This window comes from Sorex araneus, chromosome X (genome assembly GCF_027595985.1).
Source record: "Sorex araneus isolate mSorAra2 chromosome X, mSorAra2.pri, whole genome shotgun sequence".
Classification (NCBI taxonomy): Eukaryota; Metazoa; Chordata; class Mammalia; order Eulipotyphla; family Soricidae; genus Sorex; species Sorex araneus.
Window position 1 is genome coordinate 222712908 of NC_073313.1, and position 25868 is coordinate 222738775.

The 25868-nt window shown below is 37.9% G+C and overlaps 1 protein-coding gene across 1 annotated transcript in view; it reads left to right on the forward strand.

The window, feature by feature from the left end:
* ANKAR (ankyrin and armadillo repeat containing) overlaps positions 1–25868 on the forward strand; it is a 65870-nt gene that overhangs the window by 31091 nt on the left and 8911 nt on the right. The window contains exons 10-19 of the mRNA XM_055122009.1: positions 1856–2097; positions 6146–6314; positions 10838–11079; positions 11626–11779; positions 11864–12025; positions 14635–14741; positions 16483–16605; positions 19695–19853; positions 21818–21935; positions 25212–25321. Of these exons, the coding sequence (XP_054977984.1) occupies positions 1856–2097; positions 6146–6314; positions 10838–11079; positions 11626–11779; positions 11864–12025; positions 14635–14741; positions 16483–16605; positions 19695–19853; positions 21818–21935; positions 25212–25321 (1586 nt within the window). The remainder of the gene's footprint in view (positions 1–1855; positions 2098–6145; positions 6315–10837; positions 11080–11625; positions 11780–11863; positions 12026–14634; positions 14742–16482; positions 16606–19694; positions 19854–21817; positions 21936–25211; positions 25322–25868) is intronic.

Sequence of the window (25868 nt, forward strand, 5' to 3'; positions counted from 1 at the left end):
AGCGCAAGCAAGGCAAACGCCCTAGGCACTGTGCTATCGCTCCAGCCCTAGAGCTATTTTTTTTTAATTTATTTATTTTTAATTAGAGAATCACCGTGAGGGTACAGTTACAGATTTATACACTATTTGTGCTTATACTTCCCTCATACAAAGTTCGGGAACCCATCCCTTCACCAGTGCCCATTCTCCACCACCCGTAAACCCAGCATCCCTCCCACCCTCCCCAATCCCATCTCCCCCCCACCCCACCCTGCCACTGTGGCAAGGCATTCCCTTCTGTTCTCTCTCTCTAATTAGCTGTTGTGGTTTGCAATAAAGGTGTTGAGTGGCCGCTGTGCTCAGTCTCTAGCCCTCATTCAGCCCGCAACTCCCTTCCCCCACATGGCCTTCGACTACAATGTAGTTGGTGATCGCTTCTCTGAGTTGACCTTTCCCCGGAACGTGAGGCCAGCCTCGAAGCCATGGAGTCAACCTCCTGGTACTTATTTCTACAGTTCTTGGGTGTTAGTCTCCCACTCTGTTATTCTATATACCATAGATGAGTGCAATCTTTCTATGTCTGTCTCTCTCTTTCTGACTCATTTCACTCAGCATGAAACTTTTCATGCCCATCCACTTAACTACAAAATTCTTGACCTCCTTTTTTCTAACAGCTGCCCTATAGCTATTTTTAAAAGATATGATAAACAGTATATTTTTAAGCATTTTAAAGAGATAATGTAATTCTTAGTATCAAAAAATACTAAGATAAAGACACCACCCCACACACCCTCCCCACACACATAACCCCCCTCCCAATACCCTCACACAGTTCTATGCCCACAAAGTGAACCACAGAAAAATAATTCATGAAAAAGGTTTTGCTTTAGGTAGATAAAGGCCCATTAGGATTTTATTTATGCAGACCTATTTACCTCTATAGTCTCCAGCATCTTGTGTATACTCTATAATATGCTGTTGTTTTTTCATATGACACTGAACTAAGTATCAGAGGTTTCTAGCGGAAGCCAGATTTTCTATTTTGACCAAACACAATGATATCCATCTTTGAGTCAATCCTAATTAATGAGACTAAGGTTGATTTTTTTTACTGTATTTGACATTTTATTTTTCAGTTTTATATATAAAATATAGGTAAAATGTAATCAAATGCACAAATGTTTGCACAAACACTGCCACATAAAGATGACACAATAAAAAAACTGAGCTCTATTTTATGATATTCAAGAAATTTATTTCTTAGTTATATTCATTCAAAATTTAGTGTTTCAGAAAAACTGTGACCAAAATTTAATGACTTAAGGTTACCAATATGAAATGTGCAAGTGTGTACTGTATGAAAGTCAAATCTATGATCTAAGACCTACCTATATGATAACTGATATAGAAAAGTTCACTCATGTACTATAATCTCAAAAATATTTTATAGAATTATATGTTAAAATTAATTCATTAAAATTTTCCAAAAAGAATCATATATGTTAATTGTTTATGTGCTAACACCAAGGAACCTTTTTAGTTTTCACTTTTGGGCCACACCTGGCGGTGCACAGGATTTACTCCTGGCTCTGCACGCAGGAGTTACTCTTAGTGGTGCTCGGGGAACCATATGAGATAATGGAGAACAAATCCGACTTGTCCATGTGCAAGTGCCCAGCCCACTGAACTATCTCTCTGGCCCCAAGAACATTATTTAAGTAGTATGCTAAATTGATCTCAAATGGTTCCAAATAATCCACACTTTAAAATATATCTCCTGAGTGCAAAGCCAGGAGTAACCCCTGAGCATCGCTGGGTGTGACCCAAAAAGCAACAAAAAATAAAAAATAAAATAAAATATATCTCTTTGTTGCAGGTACCATTTCTGCCTTAATCAACATATTAAAAATTCCCAGAATAAAATTACAGTGCAAAACAGTTGGGTTGTTGAGTAATATCTCAACCCATGAAAGTGTGGTGCAAGCCATAGTAGATGCAGGAGGCATTCCAGTTCTGATCAATCTGCTAGACTCTGATGAACCTGAACTACAGTCTCGCTGTGCAGTCATTCTTTATGACATCGCCAAATTTGAAAATAAAGATGTTATTGCTCAATATGTAAGTTCTCATCTTATCGTAATCCCTTCTTTATAGAAGCTAGGAAGATAAATATATCCATGTTACTGTGCAGTAAAAAAAAAGTTCCAGTTTGGAAGAAGTATGATCTTAGTAAGGATGGTAATGAAACAAAGCTGCCACGAGGTCACAAGTGCCAGGAGAAAACAGCAGAACCGTTTGGGAGGAAACCTAGAAAATAGAAAAGGGCACGAGATTCACCTGAGTCCTTGGTTTCCCATTTCCAATCCCCACAACATGGCTCAGTGGGCCCAGTTTATCACTATGGGGCTAGAGAAATAGCACAAGGGTTAAGGTGTCTGCCTAGCATACAACCATCCCAGGTTCCACTCCCAGCACCGGATATTAATTTCCTGAGTACTGCCAGGAGCCACTCCAGAGCACATAGCTCTTGAGCACTACTAGTCCACAAAAACAAAACAAAGAAAGGAACTTTATCACTTTGATTACAACCAGTAAGCCAGCCTACTAGGGGGGGAAGAGAGAGAGAGAGAGAGAGAGAGAGAGAGAGAGAGAGAGAGAGAGAGAGAGAGAGAGGAGGGAGAGAGAAAGACAGAGAGAGAGAGAGGAGACAGGAGAGGGAGAGAGAGAGAGGAGAGAGAGAGGAGAAGAGAGAGAGGAGAGAGAGAGAAAATGAGAATGAACCACCCTTTCAAGTTTGCTAGCAACCTAAAAATTGTGAGGAGTGGCCCAGATGAAGGAACTGTTACAATTCTGATCTACTGAAAATATAGGTAGGAGTTCAAGAGGCCAGGAAAGACTTTTGGTTATTATTATTATTTTGTAGACTTTAAAAAAAAGAATGTGGTAAAATTATTATTTAGGATAACCCAGTAAGTCAGCCAATATCTATGTAGCTATAGGCAGAGATAGCTTCATGCTATTGATGAGGATCTTCTTGTTCCGACTGGGGAATGTTGTCTAAATGTGTACCAGAAAGAATCAGAAGACATTTATCTTTTGAATACTAAGAAGTCTTTGTTATGCTACATTTCCTCAAATAAAATTCATTGTATTATGTTTGCAATATTTTTGGCTTTTGTGGGGCGGGGGTTGGGAGGACAGAATCACACATGACAGTGCTCAGGGCTTATTCCTGGCTCTGCACTCAAATATAACTCCTGGCGGGGAATAAGAAAACAACATATGAAGTGCTGGGGATCAAACCGAGGTCAACCATGTGCAAGGCAAGTGCTCTAACTGCTATACTATCACTCTTCTCTATTTTCTAATATTTTAATTAAGATCATTTGACTAATATTTGTAAGTAACTAGTCTTCTCCAAGTGATGCTTCTTCATTATGGAAGGGTTCATTTTGTACTAGATAATAGGATGTGTCCTTTTCCCTTTATAGTACTTTTGCCCTGAATTCTATCTTGTTTGAAATTATGTTTGTGATCTCTGTTTTCTCTGTGCTCTTGTGTCTAATTTGACTTTGCTCATCCCCCCTTTTGACTTTTCATTGCTATTCTCTTTCTGTTGGTTGACTTACTATTCTTTCTGAAAATAAATTAGAAATATAGATACCTGCAACTCACCTTCAAAATTAGTGGGTCTGTGGGGCTGAAGCAATAGTATAGTGGGTAGGGCAATTGCCTTGCATGGCCCACTTAGGTTTGATCTTGGCATCCTTTGCTTTCCCAAGCACTGCAAGGAGTACTTTCCTGAGTGCAGAGCCAGGAGTAACCCCTGAATCATTGGGTAGCACTGCACTGTAGCACTGTCATCCCGTTCATTGATTTGCTCGAGCGGGCACCAGTAACGTCTCCATTGTGAGATTTGTTGTTACTGTTTGGGGCATTGTTGAGTGTGATCCAAAAAGAAAAAAAAATCAGTTGGTCTGTTAGTCTTAATCATTTAGAGCTTATTTTTTCCAGTGAATCTAATAGTGACCTAGAGGTATAGGATAAATTAGTTCCTTGCACTGCAATATATGTAGAGCTTTCCTTGTTGTTCACTTTTCTTCTAAAGTATGGATCATTTATATTTATTCATGAAACACTTTTTTAGTTCTGCGATACTTTTTAAAATCTGATGCGTATGATGTTTTCTCTTTGTTTTGTGTGTATGTGTGTGTGTATGTATGTATGTATGTATGTGTGTATGTCTGTTATCTTTAAAATCTAGGACTCATACGTTAACGTTAGTTTCTATTTTTCCTAAGGCGGTATATATTTTCAACACATATATCTTCTCTTCATTTTGGAATGTTTTCTTGAATTCACAATTTAAAACTATGGTGTCTATAATATTCTTTTAGTTCATTTATACAAGTATTTATTGAGATTTAATTATATACCGAATACTATTCCAGATGCTGGGGCTATAACTGCAATTAAAACAGATAAAAATCCCAGCCTTTGAGGAGCTTTTATTCTAGTTGGAGGTACTCAAAAAGACAAAAAACAAAAAGGAAATAAATGAAATATTAAGCACATTAGATGAAAATAGGTATTAAGAAGGGAAATGAAGCAAGGAAAGGGGAGAGAGGGAATTCAGTGAAACTCCCTTCACCAAGAAGCTGACAACTGAGTGTGGATCTAAATTAGACGAGGGAGTGCAGCATAGGCTTTAATGTTGGGAAAAGTATTCTAAGCAGGGGGAGCAAATGCAAAGCAAGTTCCTGCCATGCTCAAGGAATAGTGCAAAAGGAAACACAACTGAGGGGAGAGAAATAGGCAATTTTGGGTGCGTGATGGTGGACCCCATTATGGAGGGCTTTGTTACACACCTTGGTATTTACTCAGAATATGTTAAACCAGAGAGTGATTTCATTCTGGATAGTTCCATGAGATAGTTCCTTGATTGGGAAAGGATGGAATACAACATGTGTGAATGAGAAGCTTTCATACCTACAGCACCGCTGAGCCTGAGGGGCACCACATCTACCATCCAAACTTCCTACAGTGCTGCCGACACAGCAGGGCTAATTATCGCTGAGGACAGACGAGGGACCCCAAGAGCATCGCTTGGGAGTGTCCCTTATCCCTAAGAAACTACTGCAGTAATCTGGGAGACAGACAAGGGTGTTTGAACCCAAAGAAGCTATAGTGGAAATGGTAAAAAAAAAAAAAGGTCATTTTCTTTATTATAGCTTGAAAGTTCAGTCATCAGATACTTGGTGTTTATTTTTCTTCCCTTCAGGAGGGAACCATTTAGTTTGGGAAACTGCTCTGCCAGTATTTCCTATAGTCAGTGGCCATCGAGGTGTCTTTCATCTCTCTTTGCAACTCACAAAAATTTATTATGGCTCAATGTTACAGAAATCTCCTAGTATGATAAATAACAAGGTTGCTTTTTGTTTTGTTTTGTTTGGGGGTTCTGGGCCACACCCAACAGTGTTCAGAGGTTACTCTTGGCTCTGCGCTGAGATCACTCCTGGCGAGGCTCAAGACCATATGGGGTGCCAGGGATCAAACCTGGGTTTGCTGTAGACTCTAGACCCAGCTTGCATTTATTTTTATCCTAATATTTTTGGTATTGTTTCTGTTAGTTGGGAATAATGCTACCTGTATTCCATGAGACCATATCCACATTTAAAATAACATATTTGTGTTGTACAAATATAATTGACAATTACAATCTCTATGATTGCAAGCATATCCAGTTTTCCTGTTATTTAGTCTTAGTTGCTTTAATTTTAGATATTTATAAAATAGCGTTTAAGGAAAATTGCAGCTTCAAATTATTTTTGTATAAAAGAGGTTATTTTAGAGGCAGTTATATATTTAATATAAAGTATGGATCTACTCAAAACTGGACTCACAATGTATTATATCTGTAGACATATTTATGTTTTCTCCTAAATGAACAGATATTTATAGTGAAAAAGATTATGGAATAGTATCTCTAAATAAAGATGACATGGTCAGGTTTTTGTTTGTTTGCTTTTGTTTTTTGTTTTTTTGTGGTGCTGGGGATTAAACCCAGGACATTCACATACAAGGTAAGTGTTTTATTGTTGAGCCCAAGATTGTATGTATCTTAAGAGAAATTCAGTTGTAATTATATTTCTGTTTCTGTTTTTAGGATGGAATCCCAAGTCTGATAAATCTTTTGAAACTCAACATAGAAAATGTGTTAATCAATGTAATGAACTGTATACAGGTATTGTGTATGGGAAATAAAAATAACCAAAGAGCAGTAAGAGACCACAAAGGCATCCCATATCTTATTTCATTTCTGAGCTCTAATTCAGGTGAGCCTCTTTTTCTGTCTTATTAATTTTGTTTCATTTGTTTTGATCATTTTTTCAAACCATACTCAGCAATGTTAGGACTAACTCCTGTCTCTGTGTTCAGGGATTAGTCCCAGTGATACTCAGGGGTTCACATGTGGTACTGGTTTGACCAAGGTTGACTGTGTGCCAGGCAAATTCTTTAACCTCAATTCTTATATTCCCAACCTTGTAAAAAATTTTTTTTCTTGCTTAACTGCTGTTACTAGAACTTCCAATACTATATTGAATAAAAGTGAAGAGAATATCATTGGTGTCTGATTTTAGAGGGAAAATGTTTAGTGTTTTTCCAATGAGTATATTAGTGATAGATTTGTCACATATAGCTTTACTATATGAGGTATATTCCTTCGGCTCCATTTTGTTGATATTAAAAAAAATCCTAAGTAGAGAAAGGCATATACTTGATAACCTTTTATTATGTGTATTGCAAGCCATAAGGCCTAAAAGGGAGGGATGGAGGGAAGGAGGGATGGAGGAGGAGAGAGAGAAGGAGAAGGATCCTACTCTGTGTGTGTGTGTGTGTGTGTGTGTGTGTGTGTGTGTGTGTGTGTGTGTGTGTTGGGGGGGAAGGGGAGGAAGGAGAGAAACTGGGAACATTGGTGGTGGGAAATGTACAATGGTGAAGGGATGGGTGTGAAACATTCTATGACTGAAACCCAATCATGAACAACTTTGTAACTGTGTATATCACTGTGATTCAATAACAATTTTTTGAATTAAAAAAATCTCAAGCAGATTTTGAAAATTGTCAAAACTTTATGTTTATTGAAATAACTGTGTTTTAATCTTTCATTGATGAGCTGTAGTATTATAATTTGTGTGTGTTGAATATGCATGTGTCACATATGTCTTACATCCCTGAATGCATCCCACTTGAACATAATATCTGTATATTTTAATGTATTGTTGAATTTACTTGACTAAAAGTTTGTTGAGAATTTCTGCATCATGTTCATTAGGGATATTGCTCTTTAGTTTTCTCTTGTCATATCTCCAGTTGCTTTTGATATTAGGGTAATGTTGAACTAATAGAAAGTATTTGAAATAATTGTGGATATTTTCCCCTCAGCTTTTTGGGAAAACTTGAGAAGCATAGTTATTACCCATAGTCATTAGGATTTTGTAGAACTCACTAATAAAACCATTAGAACCTGTGCTTTTGTTTGGGGAGTCACTTTATTACTGTTTCAGTGTCATTTCTTGTAATTGGTCTGTAATTGGTCTGAAATTTTCTATTTCCTACTGATCCCAGTAGGTGGTATGATTCTAAGAATTAACTCAGTTTTTTCTAAGTTCTCCAACTTAAAGTGGCATAAAGTTTTGTGTTTTGTAGTTTCTTATGATATTTTACATTCCTGCAGTATCTGTTGTAATTTTTCTTTTTTATAATTCTATTTAGGACTGGAGCGATAGCACAGCGGGTAGGGAATTTGCCTTACGCAAGGCTCCCATCAGGTTTGATTCCTCCGTCCCTCTCGGAGAGCCCAGCAAGCTACCGAGAGTATCTTGCCCGCACAGCAGAGCCTGGCAAGCTACCCATGGCATATTTGATATGCCAAAAACAGTAACAACAAGTCTCACAATGGAGACGTTACTGGTGCCTGCTTCGAGCAAATCGATGAACAACAGGATGACAGTGCTACAGTGCTAAAATTCTATTTGTGAGGGTTTTCTCTGTTTTTGCTGGAACATAACTAAGGGTCTGTCATATTTGTCAATTTCAGTGTTTTTAAACAACCAGCTCTTGGTTTCCCTAATCTTTGTATTGACTTTTTAATTTACCATTTATTTTTTCCACCCTAATATTTTTATTATTTTCCTTCTCCTGACTCTGGATTTCATTTGTTTTAGATCCTCAAGGTATGATGTGAGATTGAGGTCATTTTTATCTGCTAATGTAAGCTTTTATTCTTATGAGATTGCCTTTTAGTCTGCTATTATTTCTTTCAGTAAGCATTTTGTTCCCTTTTCTCTCTTCACCTTCTGGTAAATCCCTTATCTTTATGTCTTTCTAATAAGATAAAATAGTTCCCAAAGGGTTTTTTTCTTATCTCCCTGAATCTTATCTCTCTGATATCTTCCATTTGCACTTTTACTGGAGTTTTATCTTGAACAATAGCAATTTTAGTCCAATTATTACTCCCTACAAGATTGATCCTATTGGTTATGCTTCCCATAGAGACTCATTTATTGTGTCTTAATATCCAGCACCTGTTTGGAATTTTTAAATTGAATTTTAATTTCACTAAGACACCATGATTTACAAAGTTTTTCATAGTTAGACTTTAGGCATACTATGTTCCAGCACCAGTCTCACCAGTTTCAATTACCAGTGGAAACTCTGGAAACAACCAGTGTTGGTGGGATTATTGTTCGGTTCAGACTTTATGGGAAATAGTATGAAGATTTTTTAAAAAGAAAGTAAAAGAGTTCTTATAATTCAGTTATTCCACTTCTTATTATCTATCTTACACATGGAAACATTAATTCAAAACTACGTAAGCACAGTTATGCCCATTTCAGCAATTAGTATCACTAGTAAAAGGAAACATCTCAGGTGTTCAATGACAGATGAATGGATAAAGAAGTTATGATTTATATACACAATGTAACAGTACAATGTAGCTATAATAAAAGATGAAATTATAAAGAGTGATGCAACATGGATATAGCTGGAGGGTGTTATGTTAAGAGAAATAAGTTTAGAAGGAGAAGGACAAATACCAGTTGAACTCACTTATCTGTGACATTAGATAAAAGAAGGCAACAGACAGTATTGGACAATGACACACCCTTTGCATTGGGTTTAAAAAGATTAACAAGCAGTGGAGTGAAGGTTGGGGGCCTGTGGAAGCTCAGATGAACATATGGACTAGAGGTGACATAGGGACAGTGGCAGAAGGTCTGGAGCACCTTGGTTGTGGAGGGTGCAATAACGTTGATAATCAATACCATAAATATTAACACGACTGAAATTATGTTACTTACACTAAAAGTCTTTAAAATATTGAAATAATAAATATGGAAAAATGTTAGATATGTATGTATCAATGACATATATAAGAGTTCTGACTGATAACCTTCCGGGCTCATTTTTAGAGGATTATTCATAACAGGAACACAAAATAAATTATTTAGGACCTGCTTTTGGGTTGGTGGTGGGAAAATTCGAAACTAGTGGTTGAGAAGGTGTAATGGTGATTGGATTGGTGTTGGGATATTGAATGTAAAACATTTTTGAGAACAAGTTTATAAAAATAAAATTCAATTTAGAAAAATGTCCTGACTTATTTGTAAGTTTTAAAGTTTCTCTAAGTTTTAAAAACAACAGGTGCCAGAGAGAAAGTACAGTGGATAAAGTGGTTGCCTTGCACTTGGCTGACCCAGTTTCAATCCCTGGCACTGCATTTGGTCCCTCAGTGCCACCAGGAGTAATCCCTAAGTGCAGAGCCAGGAGTAAACCCTGAGCACCATTGGGTGTGTCCCCTCTCAAAAATAATATTTAAAGAGAACAAAAACAACTAGCAATAACCATATATGAAAATATTTAAATTGAACGGGAATCCAAAATAGACAATATATTTGTCTATGTCAAACTGATAAATTTATGTATTTATTATTAATGATAATACTTTAAAAAGACACAGTAACATCGATTGTTATGCTTTTTTTTTTTGCCACACCCAGTGATGCTCAGGGGTCACTCCTAACTCTAAACTCAGGACTTACTCCAGGCGGTGCTTAAGGATCAAATGGGATGCTGGGGATGGAACCCGGGCAGGACGTGTGCAAGGCAAGCACCCAACCGGCTGAACTATCATTTTGACCCTGATAGCTATGTTTTAAATTTAGAACATAGACGATGCTACTTATCATTTGAAAAACAACTTACTTGGGTGCACTGATTATTGCGGTGATTCCTAGTACTCTACCAAGTGAAAAGTAGAGACAAGAGGGAAATATCTTAATGTGCAAATATTCTTCTTATGCATTATGTAAGACAGTGAAAAGCTGATAATAACATATAAATTTTAAAAAACAAGGAAAGTGTGGTGTGAAATAATTAGGAAACATTTATAGTAAGATAAATTGGAGAAAATGCTTGCCGGTAAATAAAATGCTAGGTGTTATAGTCATAGGATTACTGAATTGAATATGTCTGTAGCACTGAGTATGTCTTTCTTGGCAGGCATGGGAGCTGCAGTGGTTTGGGGCACACTCACCAATGCTGGAGATTATACCTGGGTTTGCCTCACGCAAAGCAAATGGCTTAACCCTATATTATCGTTCAGTATTTGTGCGACAACATTAAATTATACATTGTATTTTATTTGGAGGAGAAAATATGGACAGTTTTCTTTTTAAATTCCTATGTATGCAATAAATTTGATTTTATGCTGTAGGGAAGTAATGACCTGTTACATTTTGGAAAAGTTGCTTTTAGAAAGATTTATTTAGCAAGCTCTTAAATTCATTTGAAGATGCACTGAGAGCTGTTGCTTCTGCTACCATTGCTGAGGTTGCACGTGACAATAAAGAAATCCAGAATTCCCTGGCTGCGGACGGAGTTATTCCTCCACTCATTGCTATTTTTAAAGGAACCCACCTCAGCGTCCAGGTGAAGGGAGCTCAGGCTGTGGAATCACTGGCAAGTTTCAACTCTCGTTTACAGAGAGCATTTTTGGAAAACTCATTAACTAAATATCTCTTAAAACTTCTCAAGGTAAGATTTTCATGACTGTCAGTTTTCCTAGACAAAGTATTCAGTACTGAATTTTGTTAAGTAAAACTAAAACCAATTCTGAAATTAACATACAAAACATAGTTGTTGCACTGTGTACAAATACTAATTTGATGAATGTGTATGTGCACATATATATACACACACACATAAAAAGTATACATATATATATTTTTTAATTTTTTTATTGAGTCACCATGTTACAAAGTTTTCAGGTTTAAATCTCAGTTATACAATGCTTGAATACCCATCCCTTCACCAGTGTTCATATTCCACCACTAAGAATCCCAGTATAGCTCCACCCCGGCCCCCTCACACCCCTAACTCCCCCACGCCCCTAGCCCTCCCACCCTAAGCCCCCCCCCACCTGTGTAACTAATAAATTTCACTTTACTTTCACTTTGATTGCATACAATATTTCAACAAAACTTACTATTATTGTTTGGAGAGTCTCTCCCCTAAAGTCAGACCTGCTGAAAAGGAAGCATTAGATAATTTGTTAAAAAGTATACATATATTTTTTAATAGGTATTTCAAATAGATGTTAAGGAACAAGGCGCTGTGGCACTATGGGCCTTGGCTGGACAAACACTGAAACAACAAAAATTTATGGCCGAGCAGATTGGATACAACTTCATAATAAATATGCTCTTGTCACCTTCAGCAAAAATGCAGTATGTTGGTATGTTATTTTCTATGCATCTATCTGCACAATGTAGAAAAAAAACACTAGACAGTCACACATTTCTTGCTTTTTCTTTGCCAGGAGGTGAAGCAGTCATAGCTCTAAGTAAGGATAGCAGGTTGCACCAAAATCAAATATGTGAAGGGAATGGAATTGCTCCACTAGTTCGCTTACTGCGGATTAGTAAAATCGCTGAAGGCACACTTCTGAGTGTCATTAAAGCAGTGGGATCCATTTGTATTGGTTGGTATACATTTTCAGTTTTTAAAATATCAATAAGCAACCGGTGTTGGCACGGATGTGGGGAGAAAGGGACTCTCCTTCACTGCTGATGGGAATGCCGACTGGTTCCGTCCTTTTGGTAAACAGTATGGATGATTCTCAAAAATTTAGAAATTGAGATTCCATTTGACCCAGCTATACCACTTTTGGGAATATATCCTGGAGAGGCAAAAGAGTATAGTAGAAATGACATCTGCACTTGTATGTTCACTGTTGTACTGTTTACAACAGCCAAAATCTGGAAAAAACCCAAGTGCCCAAGAATAGATGACTAGTTAAAGAAACTTTGGTACATCTACACTATGCAGCTGTTAGAAAAAAAGAAGTCATGAAGTTTGCATATAAATGGATCAACATGGAAAGTATCATGTTAAATGAAATAAGTCAGAAAGAGAGGGAGAGACATAGAAAGATTGCACTCATCTGTGGAATATAAAGGAACAGAATGGAAGACTAACACCCAAAAACAGTAGAGATAAGGACCATAAGGTTTACTCCATGGCTTGGAAGCCGGTCTCAAATGCTGGGGGAAAAGGCAGCTCAGATAGAGAAGGGAACATCAAGTAAAGGGTATTTAGAGGACCAGCTCGGGTTGGGAGATACGAGTCGAATGTAGACTATAGGTCAAACTCAATGGCCACTCAATGCCTCTAGTGCAAACTACAACACCCAAAAGGAAAAAGAGAACAACAGGGAATGCCGCCACAGAGGTGGGGTGGGGTTAGGAGGAGAGGGTGAGGTGGTGGGAGGGATACTAGGATCATTGGTAGTGGAGAATGAGCACTTGTAGAGAGATAGGTACTTGATCATTGTATGACTGAAACGCAAGCATGAAAGTTTGTAAGTATGTAACTGTACCCCACGGTGATTCACTAATAAAAAATTTTTTAAAGTGTATCAATAAGACACTTCCCTTCCAATCTATCTCACTGATCCCTAAAACATTTAATCTATGAAAGGTTATTATGATAGTGAGTAAAAGTGCTACAGATAATTAAGCATTTTATTTCAACCCAGCTCATGAGCTCTTGTTTAAAAGGGAAATAGGACAATAAAACTGGACAATTTTAACAGAAAGGAATTGTAGTAAATTGTATGTTTGTTTTGCATGCAGGAGACTTATACTCAATGCCCAGCACCACGGGGTGGGGGAGTCAGGGAAGTCAAATGTATAAAATTATTTCATTTGCAACAAAATGGAAGGATCTCTTAGGGGATGGTTCAAAAATACTGTAGTTCATAGGGCCAGAGAGATATGAAAGAGGGTAGTACACTTAACTTATATGCAGCAAACCTCTGTTTGATCCTTGGCACCACATATGGTACCCAGATACTACCAGGGATAAGCCCTGAGCACAGCTGAGTGTGCCTCCTCAACCAGGAAAAAAAAAAGTGTTAGAGCATATTTTGCATGCCTGTGTTTGATCATTAGAACCACATGGTTCACTGAGTACTGCTAGGTCTGACTCCAAAAATAAGGAAATAAAACATTAAAAATTAAAAATATCAACTCATTATATATTTGTAGGTAAATTTCTGAACTCTTTGTTCTGTGGTATTTACCTAATTGTCTACCTTATTATTTTTCTTATGCCTTACGTACTACCATAGGTCTATGGTAAACCTTGGATACAGGTCATGTAAGATCTTTGACCTTGAAATATATTTTTGAAGTTGTTTGTTTGGGGGCCACACCTGGGGGCACTCAGTGCTGATTCCTAGCTCTGTGCTCAAGAATCATTCCTGGTAAAGTTTGGGGCTGCATATAATGTGTTGTGCATCGAACCTAGGTTGGCTTCAGGCAAGGCAAGCACCCTACCCACTATATTATCTCTCTGGACCCTACTCTTGTATCACTTGTCACTTGTATCACTTGTCACTTCGACCGCAAGTGTGGAAAGGTTGGATGGCAGCTAAATCTCACCAAAACAATGTTCATGAAAAACGAACTAGTCCCTGACATTCCATGTGCTCTCAATGGAACGAACATCTCCGAATGCAGCAGCTATGTGTACCTCGGTCGAGAACTCAACATGAGGAATGAGGAATGACTTGGCGCCAGAACTGCACAGGAGGAAGAGAACAGCCTGGAACGCCTTCAAGAGTGTCAAAGAAGTGGTTAAGAGAAGTGGTTAAAAGAACCTCCGGCTCTGGGCACATCTTTTCGACTCCACCATTCTTCCTGCACTAACATATGCCTCAGAGACCTGGACCCTACTCTAGTGACTTTTTAATCAAAATAAACTTTTTATGAAAAATAGCAACTATAAACCTAAATATATAGCACATAGCATTTATTCAATAATAATAGTTCTGTTATTATTATTCTTTGGTAATATAATAGTTTTATTTTTTGATTTTGAAAAACCATAACAAATAGCAGAAAAAATTCATGTTTATTCACATGACATTAAAAATGTCAATTTAGTAAAACAGTGCCAACATAGCATTCTTTTTTGCATCTTATAGCTATAGAATACTAGGACATTTCATCAAACCGCAAATACCAAATATACTTCACTTTACCATTTCCTAAAGAGAAAACACAATTATTTTGTTGATTCTTACAGGTGTCGCTCATACAAGCAATCCTATTAGTCAGCAATATGTTGTAGAGGAAAATGCTCTGCCAGTGCTTATTCAACTGCTGAGAAATCACCCTTCTCCTTACATTAAGGTAAAAATAAAAACTTTAAGCTTATTTATTCTAGTACAGTAAAAAATGACCAGAACTAGGACTTTTAAGAATAATTTGTATCATCATGCAAGTTCGGGGACCATATGGGATGTGGGGAATCTAACCCGGGTCGGCTGCATGCAAGGAAAACCTGCTATACTATCATTCCAGGTCCCTAAAAATATATTTTTTTAATAATGCTTTTCTAGTGATGCTATTTTTCCATAGAAATACATTGTTTAATACATTTTGAAAAAACATATTTAAGACCCAGAAATAAACAAGTTTCATTTACACTTTCCTAAAGGGTTTTCAGAATATATGTTAAATGACTTCTGAAGTGAGGAGACACCCAAAGTTTTATTTAAGTGGATTAAATAACATTCCCTCAAAGCTTAATTTGTCAGTTTCAAGCAATTCAAAACAGTTTTTTAAAAACTCAGGCCGGACGCCCTCGGCCCAGATAAACCCGGAGCCACTGAGCGAGAATCGGACCCTCTGCGCCTAAAGACTTTGATTCCAAAGATGTAACACATTCGGGCATCCAGCACAGCATCCGAGAGCGATGCACTGGGACACCAAACTGGGCTACAACTCTGTGCTGCCGGGGGTGGATTTTTTTTTCCTCCCCACCCTGTCTTCCTGCACGGAAAGCGGCGGGCTGGCGGCACCCATGTGGCAGGCGCCATCTTCTGTGACTCCAAACCCACAGGTATTCGGATTTTACTTTGGGGGCTCCCAGGAACTCATGGGAAGGGGGCATAACCGGCACGCCCTCGGCCCAGATAAATCCGGAGCCGCTGAGCGCGAATCGGACCCTCTGCGCCTAAAGACTTTGAATTCAGAGACTTCTTACAGCAATGCACTGGGACTGTGAGCTGGGCTATGTAATTTCTGGCAGAATTTTCCCTGGACTTTATACAGAAATCCAAAACCGCACGGACGCGGAAGCGTCCACACGACTTAACATTTATAATTGTCAGCAATGTGAAACGGTTCCATTTGAACAGGTCTGACTTGGGGGGAAAACTCCAAATAATAACAGTAAGTTTTTGTTGAAATATTGAAGGTTTTTAATGTAGCAGCCACCTCTGGACTGTGAACTAAGCAAAAGCCCCACGCTGGCCGACGCGGCGTGGCGTACACCATACTATGAGGTGCAGGAAGGGGGATGAGGGGGAAAAAGAAAAAAAAAAAAAGGGAAAAGGAAAAAGAAAAAAAAAGAGAGAGAGTTATGTCAACTATAGTGAGTTTTGTGTTGAATTATGGAATGTAATCAAGGTAAAGAAAAAATGAAGTGAAATTCATTAGTTATACAGTAGGGGGTAGGGGGTGGGGGCGGGGGGTATACTGGGGTTTCTGGTGGTGGAATATGGGCACTGGTGAAGGGATGGGTGTTTGAATATTGTATAACTGACATATAAACCTGAGAACTTTGTAACTTTCCACATGGTGATTTAATAAAAATTAAAAAAAAAAAAACTCAGGCCGGAATTTCAAAAACATAGTTTTTAATTTAAAAATATTTTAAAGATGAGCCTGCACATAGAGAAAGGATGTTTTCCGGTTGCTAATTATAAGAGGCATTCCTCCAGAAGTTACAAATGACAGTTTCTAAGTCCTAGAGAATTGGGATCAATGGATTTTATAGTAACTGTAAGTTGGTTTATGACTAATGTTTATGTAATGAAACATTGGGTGAACCATGAATGAAAAATAATCTTTGAAATCATAAATTTAGGTTGAAGTGGCATTTTCCTTGGCATGCATTGTTCTAAAGAATGATAAGTTACAGAAAGAGTTGCAAAAAACTGAAGGATTTGAGTATACTGATGTCCTTTATCTTCTTCATTCACCAGAAAAGGTAATACCTTTACAAAATGTTAGAGCTCATTAGTAGTTAGTTTTAATCCAATATCCCGTCAAATTATCAAGTCTTTTTAAGGGAAACACATAAATGTATTACTAAAGATATGTAAAAATCATTGTAGTAATACTGTTCCCTATTGATCATAGTTGTCACTTAAAAAAATTTAAATAATGATAATTGTATTGCTTGGTTAATAGTTAAAGAAAAATCTCTTCTGAAAAGGAAGTGAAATTTTTCAGTTATGCAGGGGGGTGGTTGGGGGGTGGGGCGTGGGATGTATACTGGGGTTTTTTTCTTTTTTTTTTTCTTTTTGGTGGTGGAATATGGCACTGGTGAAAGGACGAGTGTTTGAGCATTGTATAACTGAGACATAAGCCTGAGAACTTTGTAACTTTCCACATGGTGATTCAATAAAATAAATTTAAAAAAATCTCTTTTATCCTGAATGTATCAAACCTTGAACTTTATTTTATTTTATTTTAACCCTCCAGGCATCTGTATTACCCAATATGCTAGAGGGGTGCTTTTCAAACTCATTCTTTATAATGAAGGAATTCCTCTTCCCCCCTAGCAATCTGTGTAGAAAGATTTTCTTAACTTTAAATTTTAGTATTATTTTAGAATTTCTAAAATAGTGTTCAGGTATGTTTTTCATTAGCTTTTCTGGATGCCAACCAAGAAACTAACGTTGGTATATATGTATATATAAAACATTGATACATAAGATGTATATACATTTTACTTTTTTTTTGGCTTTTTGGGTCACACCTGTCAATGCACAGGGGTTATTCCTGGCTTTGCACTCAAGAATTACTCCTGGCGGCGCTTGGGGGACCATATGGGATGCCGGGGATCGAACCCGGGTCGGCCGCGTGCAAGGCAAACGTCCTACCTGCTGTGCTATCGCTCCGGTCCCTTTAGTTGTTATTTAATCCACTCTTGGTCCCTGACTAAAATCTAGTCCCTAATCTGATGACACTTAACACCCGTTCCTTCCTGTCTATGGGTGAAGACTATTCTGTGGGTCCATAAGTTTTATTAGGTAAAATTTCAGACATACATAGGATGGGTATCATAATAAACTTATTCCCATCACTCAAATTCAGGACTCAGTCTTCATCTATATTACTCATCCTTTCCCTCTATTATTTTTGAAGCATCAAGTAATTTTATTTGTGAATATTACTGTATGAATGGAGGGCATTCTATGCCTTTCTTGTTTTTTTCTTGTCTGACCAAAAACACAGAAACAATCAGAAGTCTAGTGTGTGTTTCCTCCTGGTAATGGTATGAGGAATTCTGAGAAATAATATTATAATGGAAAAGCCTTAAAAACTTTCAGTAAGCCACCGTGAATAGCTAAAGCAATCCTTGGGAAAAAGAAGATGGGTGGCATTACTTTCCCCAACTTCAAACTGTATTACAAAGTAGTAGTAATTAAAACAGCATAGTATTGGACTAGAAAAAGACCCACAGACCAATGGAACAAGAGTTAAATATTCTGTCACAGACTCTCAATCACTTAATCTTTCATAAAGGAGCAAGAAATGTGAAGTGGAGCAAGGAAAGCCTCTTCAACCTTCAACAAGTAGTGCTGGGAAAACTGGATAGCTACCTGAAAAAAGAAAGAACTCTGACCTCTGTCTTAACACCAGGCACAAAAGTCAGATCAAAGTGGACAAAAGATCTCAATATCAGACCTGAATCCATAAGGTACATGGAGGAAAATGTAGGCAGAACCCTCCATGATATTGAAGCTAAAGGCATCTCTAAGGATAAAATAATGCTGATCAAGCAAGTGGAAACAGACATAAACAAATGGACTACATTAAACTAAAAAGCTTCTGCACCTCAAATAAAAAAGTGACCAAAATACAAAGAAAGTCCACTGAATGGGAAAGAATATTTATCCAATACCCATCTGATAAGGGGTTAATATCCAGGATATACAAGAATCTAGTAGAATTTCACAAGAAAAAACCTCCAACCTCATCAAAAAATGGGGAGAAGAAATGAACATAAGCTTTCTCAAAAATCAAGAAACACAAATAGAGAAAAGGCACATGAAAAAATGCTCTACATTGCTAATCATCAGGGGAATACAAATCAAAACAACAATGAGATATCATCTCACACCACAGAGACTGGCACACATCAGAAAGAACAAGCTGACACGGATGTGGGGAGAAAGAGACTCTTTTATTGCTGGTGGGAATGCTGACTGGTCCAGCCTTTTTGGAAAACAATATGGGCATTCCTTCAAAAACTAGAAATTGAGCTGAAATACTACTTCTGGGAATATACCCCGAGGGTGCAAAAAAAAGCACAGTAGAAATGACACCTGCACCTGTGTGTTCATTGCAGCACTGTTCACAATAGCCAAATTCTGGAAACAACCTGAGTGCCAGAGAGCAGACGACTGGTTAAAGAAACTTTGGTACATCTACACAATGGAATATTATGCAGCTATTAGGAAAGATGAAGTTATGAAATTTGCTTATAAGTGGATGGTCATGGAGAATATCATGCTAAGTGAAATGAGTCAGAAAGCGAGGAATAGACATAGAAGGACTTCATTCATTTGTAGAATATAAAATAACATAGTATGAGACTGACATTAAGGACAATAGAGACAAGGGCCATATTGTTCCATAGTTGGAAGCCTGCCTCATGAGTTGGGGAAAAGGCAAATGGAATAGAGAAGGGATCACTAAGACAATGATGGTTGGAGGGATTATTCAGTATGGGAGATGTGTGCTGAAAGTAGATAAAGGACCAAAAGTGATAGCCTCTCAGTATCTGTATTGCAAACCATAATGCCTCAAAGTAGAGAGAGAATATGGAAGAAATTTCCATAGAGGCAAGGGGAGGGTTGGGTGAATTTGGGGACATTGGTGGAGAATGTGCCCTGGTGGAGGGATGGGTGTTTGATCATTGCATGACTGAAACTCAAACATGAAAGCTTTGTAACTGTATCTCACGTTGATTCAATAAAAACAAAAAAAAAACAAATAAATAAAAAAATTTCAGTAACATGATAAATGGAATGAGTTAAAGATAATGTATGTTTCTCCCATTTTTAGGATGTTTGTTTAAGGGCAGCTTATGCATTAACACTATTTGCCTACAATAATCGCTTTCAACAATTCTTAATATTGGAAAGTGGAATGATAACCATATCAATTTTTGAACCTTTTCTTGGATCAATAGAGGAAACTGAGAAGGCAATGGCAGCATTTCAGGTATAAAACTGGAGGTTAATTTTGTTTTTTAATAAGTGAGCACTTGAGGGACCAGAGAAATAGTACTGGGGGTAAGGCACTTGGCCTTGCATGTGGCAGATCCAGATTTGATCTCCAGCATCCCATATCCATATGGCTCCCTGAGTACTTCCAGGATGGATCCCTGAGTGCAGAGCCAGGAGTAATCCCTGAACACCGCTGGTGTGGGCTGCCCCCTACCCCCCAAAGAAGTTTACGAAAATGTGAGCACTTGAATATTAGAAAATTGGATCTAGAGAAATGTTTACTGAATTGTAAAATTCACAGTGTTTTTCATACCTGCTCTTTCTATATTGTAAAACTCCATGATTTAATTTTTTGTAAAGTAGTTTACAATATTTGATTACATTTAATATTTGAACACCAATCCCACCACCATTACACCTTCCCACCACCACATTTTGGATGTTTCCATCCTGAACCCCAGCCCCTGTCCCAAAGCAGAAACAAAATAATTTATTTTGTATTGTTTGTTATGAAAAAAATGCTAAAATTGCTACAAAAAAGTTTTCTTAGAGAAAAGAGTGTGAAGATTGTTTATTTCACTAGGGGCCATTAAGTCATCCTATAAGAGATCACTAACATGTTGTTAAAGGTTGAGCCTTGTGTGTTGAGCCTTGAAACATCACTCATGTTTCACGCACACACATATGTAGATATATATGTACACACACATATATATGTGTTAATATGTACATGTAAAAAAATATTTCCCTCTAAGATTGATTGCCTCTTACTTTAAACCCCATGAAATGTGGTGCGGTACTCTTGGAGTATGGGTGGTGTGAGTATGAATTGCCTTCCCTGCCCCGTGGTCTAGGAATAGGTTCACTCCTGGGTGAGGCTCAGATCAAGCATGTGGACAGTGGCTGTGAGCATGAGTTCTAGAGGTTTTTGGTTGCTGGGGCTGGGTCCCTTGGAGTGGGGAGAAAACCTCATGATTTATGAGAATTTCCTGCTTTAAATTTTCATTCCTGTACTAATACGTAGTTTCCGTGCTGCTTCATTTTATTTTTCAAACCAGTGGTGATCTCGTGTCACATTTGAAATGCAGAGTTTAAAAATAATACTCCCAGTTCCAATAGAGAGAAATCATTAAAAATAATTCTTAGTTTCAAGGTGGGCTGGAGCGATAGCACAGTGGGTAGGGTTTTGCCTTGCACATGGCCGACCCGGGTTCGATTCCTCCGCCCCTCTCAGAGAGCCCGGCAAGCTACCGAGAGTATCCCACCCACACAGCAGAGCCTGGCAAGCTCCCTGTGGCGTATTCAATATGCCAAAAATAGTAACAACAAGTCTCACATGGAGACGTTACTGGTGCCTGCTCGAGCAAATCAATGAGCAACGGGATGACAGTGATCTTACAAATTTAAAAGGTACTTTTACCTTTTGTCATCAAACCTGATCTAACATTTTATAAGGGTGGTGATAGACAGCTAATGTATTTTCATCACTCGTGACATTTTCATCACTTGAAACATCACTCATGTTTTGAGGAAGTAGATGGAGAAATATTTTAGTGTTCAAAATGGTTTTAAACTATGTATCTTAATCAAATTTCAACCTGACGTAACTATAGTAGTTGGTTTCTTCCTATCCTCTTCCTTCTATTCCTGTTCTTTCATCTTAGGAGAAGTGTTTCCTATGAACTCAGTTCAGAATGCAAAAACAGTAGAAAGAACATATGCTTTCTATATTTTTCTGACAGTCACTGCAGTGACTGGATGGAGAAAGAACTCTAGCTCCTTCCACCCTACCACCAAACTTGTTTTTGTTCTACTGAACCAAATCAACATTTTCTTACCCTCCTACGAAGTACACCAACCCTCCACCCGCAAACCAACTGAATACAAAAAACTTATAAAAGTTTAATTGGAGATGCTGAGTAGAAAATGTTTAATACTTCTCTACTTTTCTGTTTTCAGATTATTATATTGAGTAAAGTCATAATAGATGTGGACCATGTTGCTTTGTCTGCGAGAGGAGTTACTATTTTAGTTGAAAGCCTTTATTCAGTTAAACCCAATACTATTATGTTGACAGGTAACTAATGGCTAGATGATAATTGTGTCAACCTAAAACTATTTTCAAAAAAATATTTTGTCATCTCAACAGTAAAAAAATACTAAGTATGATGCTATATGTCACCATGTTTGAAGAGCAAGATCATGGATATCAGTTCCATGGAACTGCAGACTGTGTCTTGATGGAATGATAGGAGTCTATTCTGCATTCTGATCAGGAGAAAGTTAACTCTGAACATGACATCCCTGTTTCATTATTTTTTCAAACCCTTACTACCAACAACAAAATTTGCATCCTGATTTATGATAATTGTGGGATATTTACACTGATATACATGTCTAGTTTTCTTTTGGCTAACATGTATGCACATTTTGCTATCATATAAGAGTTCTCTATCTTCTCTGCAAATAGTTGAAAAAAGAAAAAAAAAGCTCATAGAGTTCTTATAGTCTTAATGTAAGTATAGTTCAAATCTAACCCTCAAGTTTATCAGATAATTGGTTTATAGATCAGTCTTAAAGCAACACAAATCAATACCAAAACAGATACAAAGAGTGATTATGTTTTTAAACTGAAATAGATTACTGAACTGAGGAAAGTTAGACTGCTTGATGGCATAAAATCAATATTTTCATAGATGTTGGTAAATATCTCATGCCTGAAACTCATTTACACATATCTTTGGTAAATCACAGTGAGTCAATAAAAAAATTAATATTTTCCTAGATTATTTACTTGGCAAGTATAGAAAATTCAAACAAACAAATTTCTGAGGGAGAAAAGCTAGGGGGAAAAAACTGCTTAAAAGAAATAATTACGCCAGATGAGATCCGGAGCAGCCTCGCACGACCCGGCCCCTCTGCTCCTTAAAGACTGTGATCTGGGAGGGCTACTAACCCATTTTGGCACCCAGAGACTTATAGAAATCCATCTAGACTGTGAGCTGAGCTACGACCCCATGCCATCCAGGGAGGGGGAAGGATTTTCTCTCCCAACGCTTTCTTTCTACGGAGAAGATAGCAGGGGCAGCAGCACCAGCGCCCATGTGGCGTCCGCCATTTTCTAGGACTCATAACCTAGAGGTACTTGCTTGCTGTGACATGGCACGCAAGGGATCATGGGATGGGGGTGTTACCGGGCACGCCCTCAGCCCAGATGAGATCCGGAGCAGCGGTGCACTACACAGCTCCTCTGCTCCTTAAGGACTATGATCCGGGAGGGCTACTAACCCATTTTGGCACCCAGAGACTTATCAAAATGCATCTAGACTGTAAACTGAGCTAAAACAACAGAAATCCAAAACCTATAATTTTCATTCTCCTATAAGAGCTCCTATAATCTTTATTCTCAGCAATGGAAAATAAACTATCAAATGATGCCTTTTCAGCAGGTATTACTGTTGGGGTAAAATTCCAAATAATAATAGTCAGTTCTCTGTTGAAATATTGAATGTATACAAAATTTAGAGAGAATAAAGTGAAGATCATTGGCCACTCAGGTGTTGGGGGGGGCGTGAGAGGGCGATATATTGGGGTTCTTGGTGGGGGAACAGGGGCACTGGTGAAGGGATGGGGATTTGATCATTATATGACTGAGACTTAAACCTTAAATCTTTGTAACTTTTGTCACAGTGGTTCAATAAAATAAAATTAAAAAAAAGAAATAATTACTGTATTTTCATGTAGATACTATTAATTCCATGTCATACCTGTTCCATGGCCTGGAAAATAATCAGGGTGGGTTTAAAGGTTATCCACACACTCCTGTATGCTAAAAGAAATGCCACATTGTATCAGTGTTCAAATACTGTTTTTCTCAGGTTGGCAGGAATCAAATCTTTAAAAAAAAAAGGCCAGGCTTTGCACTCTAGCAAATGACATACATACACATCAGGTGTCTCAGGCGAAGCAGAGATTCAGGCCTTGGGTAGAATGGAACATAAATGATCTGCCCCCGAGCCACCTTCTGCTCTCTCCTTACTCTTGGTTCCCTTGGATCACCACTTCTTATTTCCCTTCTTAAGGAGACGTGCACCTCTCACCCTTCTCTGCCAGATCTTTAATAAACTCAAGCCTTTAAAAATATAAACCTGAAAAAAAGTTGTCGTTAGACCATTTTTGCTCTACACTGTACAACTCAGCCCTCCCCATGTTGAGCAATACATATAAATGTTCCTTGAGTTCTAATGGAAGCCAGAAAAGAATATTCAAGAGGAGATAGTACAGTGGGTACCAGCACAAAGCAATCAGGGTTCACTCCCTGGCACCACTAGGATTCCCTGAGCACCATCAACAGTGATTCCTGATGCCTGATGCAGTCTGAAAACAAACAAAAGGGGAAGAAAAAGCCTGTTAAAACCTCAGCTACTTTTGGGGCCAGAGTGACAGTACAGTGGGTAGGGTGCTTGCCTTGCACATGGCTGCCAGATCCAATCCCTGGCACCATATATGGTCCTCTGAGCCCTGCCAGGAGTGATCCCTGAGCACCACTGTGTGTGGCCCAAAACCAAAACCAAAAAATGGAAGAAAAAGAAAACAAAATCCTCACCTACTTAAGGTACCCATCCACAACTCTAATAGTTCATCTTTAAATCTGTTATACTTAACTCCAACACAGAAACAATATTCTGCAAGAGTGCCTGGTCAAAGTTCGAAACACAGAATATAAGTTTGGATGTCATTGCTTTAAGTTGTTAGCATAAATATGCATATTTATTAATGACAAGTTTGCTTTAACCTCAAGACATTTCTTTTTATGGAAAGAACTGCAGTGTCTTTACACTTCAATAATAATACTTTTGATTCTGAAACACCATTAATAGCCTCCCTTACAAGCCCCTCTTTCTCTTCCTTGCTATCCTTGAAGGGGAGGGAGGGGGCGGAGATGGGTTATCTGCTTAGCCCAGAGCCATTGCTTTGAACTGCAAGAAGGACATATTTACATTTTCTTGTGGTAGTTCAATCCAATCATGATTATTCAATCAAATAATCGTTTTTGTTTGTTTTTCTGTCACACCTAGCAATGCTCAGGGGTTACTGAGCTCTGCTCTCAGGAATTTCTCCTGGTGATGCACAGGTGGGACCATATGGGATGCCACTGACCAAACCTGGGTTGACCTCATGCTAGGCATATGCCCTACCAATTGTACTATATCTCTGACTTCTCAAATAATAATTTGGGGGATAGTTTAGTTCACATTTAACTAATATTATACATGCCTTTTCTCAATATTTTTTAATTAACAGACATCAGTATAAATCAAATAACAAGCCATTTTGTTGTTTTATTTTATAGGGAATTTAATAGCTAGCCTGGCTCATTCTAGATCGGGTATTCCGGAAGCATTTGCCACATTAGGAACAATTCAACGTCTCTGCTATCATTTGTACTCAGGAATAGATGAGGTAAAAACTCATTCTAAAATTGCCATTCAAAAAATATAATTTGCACTTCTCACTTCTGTGGTTTAATTTCTCCACTGCTATCATATAGCAATAGCTAGTATTATAATGTCAGGCACTCTTTAGCCACAGATTTCTTACTGGACTCAAGAAGTTTAGAAATAAGTATATTACTAATCTGGGACAAGTGCAGCAGGCAGTTCAGGAATATGGGAGTTTTGACTCATAGAGTATTAGCCCCGAACAAGATTCAGCCTGGCAGTTAAGGTCTTATTAAAGAAACCTGGAAGGCTAGATCCCCTTCAGATCTACTTCTGCCTAAGTGGAAGGGACTTCACCAAGTTATCCTGAGCATTTCCACTGCTGTATAATTTAATGGAATTTCTAGCTGGGGAGTGAGATGATTTTACAAGCACTACATCTCCCATCCACAAATCTGGTTCCCACAAAATGCGCACATTTGTTTTAACTTCAAAATTTAAAATTCAAAATACAACTACACTGATGACACAGATTTATAATTGAAATATTTCGAAAACATGTCACAAAA